The following is a 12,729-nucleotide window of genomic DNA, read 5'->3' on the forward strand; positions in this document are numbered from 1 at the left end:
GGGGCGCGCGTAACTAAGGCTCTTTCGCGGGAGGGAAACCAGGCACGGAGGAACCACGATGGACGAGGCAGGGACTCCAGGTTGCGCGCTGCGCTGCCAGCCCGAGCGCTGCCTGTGAGGCGGCTGAGATAAAGCGAGCCGGGAGGCCTGCCTGGTTCATGCCGCCGCGGCGGCTCGTGCGGAATTAGCTTGCGGGGGAGCCTCACCATGAAGAAGACCCGAAGTATCACCTTACGGCGAGCCTGGCCGAGCTCGGATTTCTCTGACCGGGCTTCGGACCGCATGAGGTCCCGCAGCGAGAAGGACTACCGCCTGCACAAACATTTCCCACCAGCGTTCCTCTCCCAAGCATCACGGGGCTACATGACATCAGGTCTGTAACATCAGTGTCTGTGGGGGGTGGTGGGTAGGTGTACACACGTACATGCAAATCTGCCTGTTTCAAAGGGCTGGTCTTGGTGTGTTTGTTTATCTCCTCCGCGCCGTGTTAAGGGTTGCCACTGATTAGCATAGGTTGCAATGAAGGAGCCAATTTCTTTTAAAGCTCGCATCCACCATTTTGTACCTCGGGAAGGTTTATTTGAAGCAGGGCCTTCTCAATATGGAATTTAAAACCTTCCAGCTCCCTTAAAATAAATGGGGAGACAAGGAAACGCTCAAGCCCGCGTTTGGAATCTTGCACCCCTTTGTGAGAGCCCAAGCACCATCCCCATCGCTGGGCTCACGAAGGATGATCAAACCAGATACTGTCTCTTGTTTTACCTAAATGCAATGATCTCTAAAGGCATTTCTGAATTTCATTCTCCATCTGGAAGTGGCCCTGCCATCGTGGCCTTATTGGGAATATTGTCTCCAGTATCCATTTGGCTGGGGGCTGGGGGGGGGGGTCGGGCGGGTTGAAGGGGGAGTTTTGTTTTGCTGATAAAAATGAGTACATATGTAAACATTAGTGGGTAGGAAGGGAAGAGTGTCTGGGGGTGTGTATCATATGTGTGCCTTTCCCTATCTATTGCTTCAGCGCAGGCTCCTTAGTAATAATGGATACTGCATTAACATGTTTGTGCATGCATAACAAGATCAGAGCACAACAAAATGTGACAGGAGGGCTGCAGAAAGCTATGTATCAGGGCAACTTGATCTTTCAGTCAGGAATTATGGAAGGAAATGCCTTCTTGCAATAATGCATGTTTGCTTAACTGATGGTTTTTAAATTTCAAACTTTGAAGAAAGACCAAAAGGAATATTTTATAAGAATCCTACTGGAAAGGACATAATATGGAAATATTTTTTATTGTTTTAATTCTTGGTTAGTTTTAGTCTGAGGTCAGGTTTCATTATTACAATATTAAATTTTCTTTTATTATTGGGAATTAAACTCACTTCAGCATAAAAACATGAACCTTTATTACTTGGCAAAGGGTAGCTTTTCTCTTCTCTTCTGGCCCAGTTCTTAAAGTTAGTGGTTGTGAGTAACTTGTTTACTTAACTTGATTTCTTTTGTTAATAATTATGTTTTTTCTACTAAGCACTAAATTTTAAAGGTAAGAATAGATTGTTAACAGCCTTTTGTCAGTAGATGTAAACATAGAGGAAAAATATTTTATGGGAATCTTGTTTGACTGAGTTTTGGTCTACAAGCTTTTAGGCTGCCACATAGGCATGCATTCAGAAAAATGCCAAATCTGTATAAAAAATAAAAACCAGCCACACTTTTTGGAATATTGTTGCTTCGGTATATTTAATACTGCATTTGGCACATGCTGTATACTTCTAAAATTTGAATGGGAGTTTAGTAATTCATTATGCAGTTATTTTTTAAAAAATAGTTTAGAGTAACCAGTATTTAACTGCATTGTGGTCTGGTCTTGTGTCACTAGAATTACAGTTTCATATTTTTTCTGCAAATCTGTATTGTTGGTAAGTTTAACATATGTGTTTAACTCATATTACTTATGTAAAATCCCTAGGGAACAGCTTATATATTTGAAATAGTTACTACAAAATTTGAAGAGCAGTTTTTTGATCTAATCTCATCATCAATACTGAAATTGATATGAATTTTTTTGGGGGTGCTAGAGTTACTTGTGTTGGGTCAGGACATTGTAAAACAAAATGTTCCATCTCCCTAGCCTGGTGGCAAAGTCTGCAAAATTAACTGCAAAAATATATGGTGTCTGGGGGGGGGTGAGAAAAGAGCAGGTGACACATCAACTATGAGTAATACTCTATAATTGTTAAGAGTATATCAGAAGTTATATAAAGCAAACTTAATATATGATGCTATGACTGAAAAAAAATTAGCCTCATTCTGAATTTACTTGTGTCTTTTGTCGTTCTGTATATTGGTTGGGGGAGGAATGAATTAATGTTCTAAAACCTGGCTCTTTTTATAGGCCTCTTTGGGTCAGGAAATCTATAGGAAGCAGCCTTGCATAAAATTGACAGACTGAATACAAATGTTTTCTTTGTCGTTCAAAATGTTATACAAAAGGGACGGTCTTGATTTTTCAGACTGCCAAATTGTGTTTGTCCTGTTACTCAGCCTAATTGCTATTAACATTGTTGCAATTTTACTTCAGTAAGTTCTTGGAAGAAGAAAGAAAAGATAGGTGGGTCAATAACGGGTGAAATCCTCCCGGTTTGGACCGGCTCGCCCGATCCGGTAGCGATGGAGGCGGGTGGTTCGGAGAACCGGTAGCAAAAATCCCCCCCGCCATACCCAGCTGAGCCGCACAATCATCAGAGGCTTTTTTTTTTTACTTTTAAAAGCATTTTTTCTACAACTTCGGCCAAAAAAATGCTTTTGAAAGTTAAAAAAAAAGTCTCTGATGATTGCGCGGCTCATCAGAGGCATTTAAAAGAAAAAAACCCTTGTTTTCTTTTAAATGCTCTGAGGATCCCAGATCAGGGAACTCAGCTGGGATCCTCAGAGACTTTTGAAAACATTTTTTTACAACCTCTTAGCCGAAGAGGTTGTAGAAAAAATGATTTTAAAAGTAAAAAAAAAAATTGGCCACGCCCACCCAGTCACATTAACCTCCCACCAAGCCATGCCCACAGAACTGGTAGTAACAAATTTTAGATTTCACCCCTGGTCAATAATGTTAAAATACACAAGCAAATCATTTTTTCTTTTCCCTAAATCTCCAGGTCATTCCATCTGTAAGATTTTTTAAGCTGGAACATCCCTAGAATACCTTATAAAGGCATTGAATATAGAAATATCTAAGTTATGTATTCTGATAGGTTATGATTTTCAATTAGCATTTGGTAAGGGTCCATTTTTAAACATGGTTTTCCTTTCACTAATATAGATAGCTGAGATTTTGTGATATGGTAAATAATATTTGATACTAAAATTTTGATCCCTTTTCAGAAAAACAATAGAAAGTACAGGTAGTCGTTATGATCACCAATGAGCCCAATATTTCTGTTTCTAAGCGAGATATTAAGTGAGTTTTGGCCCATTTTGCAACCTTTCTTAACATAGTTAAGTGAATCACTGCACTTGTTAAATGAGTAACACAGTTGTTAAGTGAATCTGGCTTCCCCATTGACTTTGCTTGTCAGAAGGTTGCAAAAGCTGATCACACGTCCCCAGGACACTGTCACCATCATGAATCGGTTGCCAAGCATCTGAATTTTGGTCATGTGGCAATGGGAATGCTGCAATGGTCACAAATGTGAAAAACAATCATAAGTCACTCAACTTAAGAACCACAATTGACCCAAATTTCCATTGTTAAGCAAGACAATTTTGCCCCATTTTATGAACTTTCTTGCCACTGTTGTTAAACGAATCACTGTAGTTAAGTTAATAACACAGTTGTTAGGTGAATCTGGTTTCCCATTGACTTTGCTTGTCAGAATGCCGAAAAAGGTGATCGCATGAATGCATGCCAGTTGCCAAATGTCTGAATTTTGATCATGTGACCATGGGGATGCTGCAACAAACATGTGAAAAATGGTCATAGGTCACTTTTTTCAGTGCCATTGTAACTTTGGTCACTAAATGAATGGTTGTAAATCAAGAACTACCTGTAATCCAAAATTTCTTGAAGTTTCTGAGCCACCACTTTGTAGAGCTTATTCATGTTTATTTCATGTTGGAAGTAGAAATTTTCCATAGGAAAACTCACTGCCTTAACTTTTTCAAAGGAATAAAGAGTAGAACAATCAACATGTTTGGCTTTTGTATTTTGAGACAAATTTTGAATAGCCTCATTAATTGTATAATTTAAATACTCTGGTAGTATGTATACCTTTTATTTTCTTTGCTCTTTCTCATATCTATACCAAAGAAGTTTTCCGGTTATTGGAAATCTTTCGCAGATGGGCTATTAGTTCCATTAAAGACTTATTTGGAACATAGATGTTAAATACTAATTTTGGTAATGATTAGATTAGATTAGTGTTGAATTGAAGATATTTTTTAAAAAGATCCATTCAGATAGTTTTGTTTTGTTTTAAAACAAGAAACTAGGTGGTTTGAGGTGAAAAAGGGTTTACCTCAATTAAAATGTGGAAATGCTGGTGCTCAAATTAAGGAATAAATTAATTCACTAACTGTTTCTTATTGTCTAAACTTCCAGATTTTGGAATATTTATCTGGACAATAGAAAAAAGTTTAATCTAATAAACATTTTACCTTATATCAAAATAAAAAGTTGTTATCCATTTTATTCTACAACTGTGTAATCCATGCATTTGAATAAAATCAGAAATCAAGGATTCAGCATATTTTTGAATGAAGAAGTTACTTTTATTGTGGAAGGTTGTGGAGATCTTAACTGTTTTTAATCACTAAATGTATTCCTGCTGAGGAGTAAGATAGAAATAATATATTAACAGATCTGTAATATAAGTATTACAGAATCCTCTACATTAAAGAAAGATACTATAATGAGGAAAAAGCAAGCACCAAATTAAAATTGTCTCACCAAAATTCCACTTCGGAGAGTGAAAGTATGAATAGTTTTTTGGTTAGATTGTCAGATGGAGAATTAGATATACTTGTCACCTCCAAATCATTGTTGGTAAAAATCTGTTTTTTGTTATAAACCTGCCCAATCTCACAGTCATTGTTAAAATAAAGAAGGAATATGTATAGTGCTCCAGTTCTTTGGAGGAAGGATGAATACAAATAAGTCAATAAAAATGTTACTTAAAAGGGGCATTAGTCTTGCTTGATAGCTTTAATTATAATTACTGATTCTAGACATCACCTATTCTTTATTTTAAATTGAGAGCTAGGTAAGGCATAACCCATAGGATAGAATAAAAATGTAGTGTTTCCTGTGCACCTGGTCTATTATCTAATGTTGGAAATTATCCTCTTTCCACTTTTTGCTTAGTTTAGCTGTATAACTTGCCAAGTGAGTATATGCTCTTCTAGAATGACTTGAAGTTGCCTTGGGCAAACAGCTTGCTGGCGAATTGCCTTTGTTACAGTGATGTGTCTCTATTTGTGTGTGTATAGAAAAGTACGGTATGCAGTGAAATGACAAAGGAAAAACACTCTTTAAAAATCAAAGTCTGAACAGAAAAACAATTAAAACAAAAAATTTGCAAAATAAGAGAACAAAAATGTTACTGGATAAGAATTAGAATTGTAGCCTGATCCATAGTAATTTATTGTCTGAAAAGGCAAGTCTGTAACAGATCTTATAATAGTTGATGATTGGCCATATCATATATGGGGAAAATAGTCTTTCAAATATTGTAGCCCCAGAACAGTTGTGCCTGACCCTACACATTACAGCAGATTTTTGAATTCTAGTGAGATATATGTCTGAATTAACAGCTTTGATGTCCTATTTTGAACAAGTTGAAATGCCCAGTGCTTTTCAAAACTCACCTAATGTATAATGTTTTAGTATCCCTGCTTGGATAATTCCATAGCAGGATAATTGTGAAGGATTATCCCATTCCAGGAGACAATTAGAACAGATGCACTAACTAAAGTTAATGAAAGAAGTTATGCTGAGAATTTCACTTGGGAATTACAGTAATTGATGAAGTAGATCTAAAAGTATTCCAATCTTCTGTTGGGAAGGTTTAAGGATGTGAAAATGAATACCTCTTAATTTGTTTCTCGTCAATAGGCCTTTGGTTAGAAAGGTAGAGTATTACTATCTGGAAGTTTGCTACTAGATACATGATGAATCTAGATTTAACCACTCGGTGCTTATTCCCCCCTTATATACCTTATAAGGAATACATTTTCTGGAGTAATATTTAGTTTTATAGTGAAAATGAATAGTAGGGTCTTTGGTGTTCTCTGAGCTTTTTCTTGAAGATATTTCATTAAGAGCCTTGGTGGCGCAGTAGACTAAAGCACTGTTAAGTAACACCAACTGCCTGCAATTACTGCAAGTTCAAATCTCACCAGGCTCAAGCCTTCCATCTTTTCGAGGTAGGTAAAATGAGGACCCGGTTTGTGGGGGCAATAAATTGACTTTGTATAAAAAAGAACACCGCTGGGGGGGGGGGGGCGGTGAAAGCCCTACTAAGCAGGTATTTACAAAAGTATGAAGGCTATTGCTTAACGCATTGTAAGCCGCCCTGAGTCTCCGGAAAAGGGCAGCATATAAATCGAACCAATAAATAATAAATAAATAAATAAATAAATAAATAAATAAATAAATAAATAAATAAATAATAACCCAATAGCTAACATCATCAGTGCTAGAAGTGGGTGTGGTTTGCTCTCTGTTTATATACAATGGGCTGCCCTGTTGGTGGGGGTGGGTTGTTTTCTTCTTTGTAATTCCTTGATTAGGCTGTTATTAGATGTTTGATCATCTGAGTTGGTAGTTCCTTGTAAAAGTTTAGTAAGATACTTGGAATTTGCACTATATTTTTTATTTAGAATGTATTACTAAAATTTCTCTTTTGGTATGCATGAGGTCTTATTGGAATAGTAAATTAGAGGACAGAATCCATAGGATAGTGGTATTTAAATATAATATTAAAAAGTTGATATCTTTTGTTTTTAAAGGTGACTTCAATGAGCACTTAATGTGTGTCCACATGTATACCTTGAAGAATATATGGTTATTTGATCGATGATATCTCAGGAAGTGTGGTCAAATTATGAGATAGGCTGGGAACTATAATTGTAGCCCATGACTCCCCCATCTCTTTTAACTGGATTATTTGATGCCATTGAGCACATAGTTTTCTATTATAATATTCTGTAATTTCTTAATAATCTGGTTACTGTTATACCAGTTGATGGATTTTTGCACATTGTAAGAGCTTAAAATACATGAATCTTTTTTCCTTCCTTTCATTATCTAATTTTAATTTTTTTGCTTCTATAAATAAAACTAAGCTGTTCTATTTAGCAGTATACATTGGGCCAACATGAATAGACATTTTGTCTTCAACTAATGCAATGATAAGAACACTTCTAAATGTGTTGGGGAACAGTGTGAATGTCCCAAAGGTGCTTTTTCAAGAGGCAGCTGGACTTTCTGGTTTTTCTTGGAAGAAGTTTTGCTTCTTATTCAAGAAGCTTCTTGAAAAGCTGAAGAAGCTTCTTGGATAAGAAGCAAAACATCTTCCAAGAAAAACCAGAAAGTCAAGTTGCCTCTTGAAAAAGCACCACTGGGACAACCATGATCTGGATGACTGAGAATCTCCATAGACGAACAGTGTGAATATTTTTAATAAGATAATCTATACATGATATGTAGAAGACTCAATCTGGTAGACTGATTAAGGCATCAGACTAGAAACTGGGAGACCATGAGTTCTGATCCCCTCTTGAGCACAAAGCCAGTTGGGTGACCTTGGAGCCAGTCACTTTCTCACCCCTAGGAAGGAAGCAATGGCAAACCACTTCTGGAAAACCTCAGGGACCTGTTGAGGCAACCTCTAAGCATCAGATACAATTGCAAGGAAGAAAAAAATGTGATATTTAAAGTTGAGGATTTTGTTGTCTGTGCAGTCATTGACTCAAAAATTACATGCTGCCTCCTCCATGACATTTTTCAGGATTTTATCCCTTTTTCTTCTTGATGACAATATAAGAATTTTGTCCATCCAGAATGTCTGTGGATGATGTAAAATTACTGTTGCTAAGTACTGGTATATTTTTTTAGTATGTCAACCACTTGCTTACCAATAAATGTTTGCATTTAACAATACTAATGCCTTGTTCTTGGCTTGTTTCTCTTTACTGCTCTGTATGGATGTAGCAACTGAGAGCCTGTCAAACAAGTGTTGAGATATAACTTAACCACAAGAAATAAAATATCTGATGTAAAATCTATTTGAATTTCCATTAAGACTATTGAACTCAGTAGACAATTTTGTTTCAAGTAGATGAGGGAGCAACAGGTGGAGGGAGGGATGTCACTAAAACAAAAAGTTAGAGATTTTCTGAAGGATTTGAGTCTAAGAAGCCTGACAGATGAGCGAAGTTGATTTATTGCAGGAACTAGGCAAGTTCCTAGTGTTGAATGTGAACACTAGTTCCTTGAGAAAATCTTAGAATGTGATGACTGTTTCCCCCCACCCCCCCCCCCCTCAAAAATAAGGATGTGAATTTTAGAACAGGATGTTCTCCATAAAGGAGGGAACAGCAGTCAGGAATTGGTTAACTCTGTCTGTTAGCTGCTAGGACTGAGTCTGCAAAACTGTTAAGCCCTGCCTCTTCCTGTTGCTTCCCAGCTTTTTAGACTTAGTCTAGCTTGGACAGACGTGTCCCTTTCTGCTAATGCATTTCTAACTACTTTTCTACCTTTGAGGAGAAATATTTCTTCATAGAAGCTCCCAGGACATTTGGTTGAGCAACCAGCTTTCCAGCGTGAAAGGTTTTTAGCCTGACCCCAGTGAGGGCCGCGTGGGCGGCATCGGACTGCCAGCTGGCAGGTCTGACTGGGCAGTACTCACAAGCTTGCTTCGAAACGCTGACCCAGGGGTTTGCTTCGGCAACCCACATGGCTTGCTGATATTGATGAGGAGAGCAGTGGTGGAGGTGATGGCTGCGTGCATGAGCTTTTGCTCCGCAGTGCTACCCTTACAGTGTGAGGGACAATTCCACACTCATTTCAATCGCACTTGAAACTGGAAGGCTAGCGAGTCAGAGGGGTGAGTGAGAACAATGCCACTCCCCACACCTCATTTCTCCTCTTTGGCAAGGCAGCAATTGCAAGTCTCGGATCAAGCTGTGGATCGCAACATGGAGGGCGGTGAGTAGCGGGGCATTCTTAGCACCCCCGCAGCCCTTACCACATTGGGATGGTCTTTAATGCCTGGCCAGTGTGACTCTTCCAGCAGCAGGCCTACAGGCTGAGACTGCTAGGTCTCAATTTCAAAATGGCAGCCGCCATGCCGACAGATGGCAACTGCGTGGCTGGTACCCGGGGGAACAAACGCAGTGACTGCGACCCAAAGGAGGGCCCCTTGGGAGCAAGGCCCCATAGCAAGCACGCTAAGGCACATCAGCCTCCAATACAGCCACATGGCACGGCTTCTAAGGCTGAGCAACGGAGACATAAGACCATTGAGAAGGCCATAAGTAAAGCACAAAAGGAGGCGGAAAAAAGGGCCAAGGGTCTCCAAATCATGGAGAAGGCCTTTGACCTATCTATTGCTCCTGAAGGGTCTCAACAGCCTGACCCTCTTGAGGGGAGTCCCAGGGCATCATGGTCCTCGGATGGCTCCATACAACAAGGCCTTAATCTGCCCAGCAACACTGATCTGCTGTTCGGCCCTATACCAGAGACCAGGCTTCCACATTCTTCTTGGGTACAACCTGAGACACAGTGGGACCCATCAGTGACTTCATGCCCATGGCTGCTGGTCTTCGCGCAGATGAGCAACCAGAACTCTAAATTTGCAGGGCATTGCAGCCAGGCTGCAACAAAGGGCCGAATCAGACTACACCAGACACCTGGACCGTCATCAAGGACCCAGGTCTTGGAATGCTGTGGGGGCCCGCAAGCAAGACTACTCCCCCGTCTCTTCCAGCCAGGCATCCTTGTCCAGCGAAGATACACAACATGAATTCAACCTCTCTGACAGTGAGGGCCTGGTTCTGACCAGCCCGCCTTTGTCGGCCTTGTCCAGCCCTAGATTTTTAGATCCTTGCTATTCAAGGCACGGAACACTACCCAACTAGGCAGCATTCTGGCTTCCCTGGTGACAGCTCCAGAGGTGACTGATCCAGCAAACCCTCTATTTGTAGAACCCACTGTGAAAGCGGAGGTCATACCTGCTCCCAAACTTTTTTCTGATGTAGTGCTGAGGCAGTGGGCATTAGGTCCCAATCCTAATGGCATGGATAAACGCCTCTATAACATGGCTCCAGAGCTTTCTAATATCCTCCAAGTGCCTCCTGTAGATGCCCCTATAGTGCCTCTCTCCCTCGCCCTTAGCAGGCACCCCGGAGGAAAACCTACACCCTGAGGATAAATGGGCAGAGAAATCATTGGAGAAAGGCCACCAGGCTGCCGCCTGGTCAGTTAGGGCCGCCACTGCAGCTTCATTTTTTACAGAGCTTTGCTGCTCTGGCTTAAGCAATTACAGGATAGGATTCCGGCCACTGATTCGAGGTCCCATCAGGATCTCAATAAAATCATGGTGGCGATGGAATTCTCGGTGGACACCATGCTAAATGTGGCTAGGTTCGCAGCCAAATCCATCGGCTCTTCAGTGACGTCCCACCTCCTATGGCTCCGCCAGTGGCAGGCCAATACCAGGAGTAAATGGAGATTGGCATCGTCCTCGTACACTGGGGATAAATTACTTGGAGCTTCCCTGGATCCAATTTTAGTCGAAACCAGGGACAGATGCAAGGTTCTACTATCTCTTATCCAGAAAGGGGGGAACTCCCGTCCACAGCCTTATTTTCGTCCCTCGTCCTTTCGAGGGCTGGACAGCGGTTTCGCCATGCCACAATTCAATGATTCTTTCCTTCAAGGCAGGGACAGTTCCATAACAGTCAGAGCAGGCAGGGACAAAGATATCCACCCAAACGGCCCTTTCAGGGTGGGAGAGATCATTCCTTTTGATGCTCAAAATGACTGCTGGTCCAACCCTCCCATAGGGGAACGCCTGGCCCTCTTTGCCAGTCAGTGGGAGGACATCACCATGGATGTTTGGGTCAGGGAGACAGTCAGGTCGGGCCTCTCCCTGGAATTCCTCTCCATCCCCCCGAGGCTCTTCGTCCATTGCCCGGTTTCACAGGACCAGATGAAACAGCTCCTCATGGAATCTGCTATAAAACATCTCTTGGATACTTGGGCCATCCAGCCGGTTCCACGAGAGCAACACGGACAAGGGTTTTATTCTTGACTGTACATTGTCCAGAAGGCCTCAGGTGGATGGAGGGCAATTCTTGACCTCAAGTCTCTGAACCATCACATCATTTATCGATGGTTCAAGATGCAGTCACTCCAGACCAGTTTGGAGAGCATCAGAAAATGCAATTTTCTCACGTCAGTGGACCTGATGGAGGCGTACCTTCATGTCCCCATCTTACACAGCCACAGACAGTTTCTCCACTTCCATTACATGGGGAAACATTCCCAATACCGGGCATTGCCCTTTGGCCTGTCCTCCGCTCTCAGGGTGTTCACCAAACTGATGGCTGCTCTGGCTGGTCATCTCCAAACTCTGCCTATAAGAAGTTTGTCCAGAGGTTTTATCTGGTTGACATTCTTATACAGTCCAGTTTGGAAATCCTGGAGAACAGGACCTGGAGACCACGATCCAGGTCTTACAAAATCATGGCTTTTCCATAAACCTGACCAAAAGCCCTCTGGTCCCCTCTACATGATTGCTCCACCTGGGGGCTATCATAGATTCGCTGGAGTCCAAGGTGTATCTTTCCCAGGAGCGCCAATCCAGTCTGAGGGAATTGGCAAGACGTGTCCAGACGGAGCATTTGGCTTCTCTGCTGCTGCTATCGCAGCTCCTGGCAAAGATGGTGTCCAGCTTTGGCATCACCCCTTGGGCTCGGCTCCACAGCAGGGCTCTGCAGTGGTTTCTCCTGCTATTCTTCACTAGGTTTCTGACTCTGGAGGCAGAGGCAGTGATGCTCTATGCAGCCTGTGACGTTTGGGACTGCTTTATGCCTTTCCCTCTCTTCCATTGATTCCCAAAGTCATTGGGAAACTTCTGGAGGAGGAGGAGCTTCTGCTTCTGGCACCCCATTGGCCCAGATGGCCTTGGTTCATGACCCTATCGGTGACCCGGCCCTGGAGGATCCCTCAGGACAGGATCTCCCTCAGCCAGGGGGCATTGGCCCACCCGGACCCCCAGTGGTTCCAACTGACCGCCTGGCGCTTGAGCAGGGCCTGCTGGGGGGGGGGACAATTTTTCCTCCAGGGTCATCAAAAATATTCAGGCTTCTTGCAGGGATTCCACCAACCGCATCTATAATGCCACATCGAGGGCATTTTGCACCTGGTGAAAGAAATGTGACCTGGTCCCCATGGATGTTTCTGTAGCTCACATATTGGACTTCTTACAGGACGGGTTGGCCGATGGGCTAGCCCCAAACACCCTTCAGAGGCAGGTTGCAGCCCTTTCCTCCGTTTTGACTTGTGGATCCAGGGAATTCCTTTCTCAGCAACTGGTGGTCTGCCAGTTCCTCAGGGGGCCTTCTAACCTTAGGCCTCCGGTGGTACACTGGTATCCCACGTGGAGCTTAAACAAGGTCTTAACTGCCCCAACCCGGATCCCCTGAGAGAGGTCAGTCTATGCTTCCTTTCA

General features: G+C 42.0%; 1 protein-coding gene across 1 annotated transcript in view; it reads left to right on the top strand.

Annotated features, from left to right (window-relative positions):
- The first annotated feature begins 207 nt into the window (after window positions 1-207).
- Window positions 208-12,729, top strand: part of STOX2 (storkhead box 2) — a 91,871-nt gene continuing 79,349 nt past the window's right edge. The window contains exon 1 of the mRNA XM_070948870.1: window positions 208-373. Within this exon, the coding sequence (XP_070804971.1) occupies window positions 208-373 (166 nt within the window). The remainder of the gene's footprint in view (window positions 374-12,729) is intronic.

This window comes from Pituophis catenifer, unplaced genomic scaffold (assembly GCF_029215685.1).
Source record: "Pituophis catenifer annectens isolate HBS135680 unplaced genomic scaffold, rPitCat1.0.hap2 SCAF_8, whole genome shotgun sequence".
Classification (NCBI taxonomy): domain Eukaryota; kingdom Metazoa; phylum Chordata; class Lepidosauria; order Squamata; family Colubridae; genus Pituophis; species Pituophis catenifer.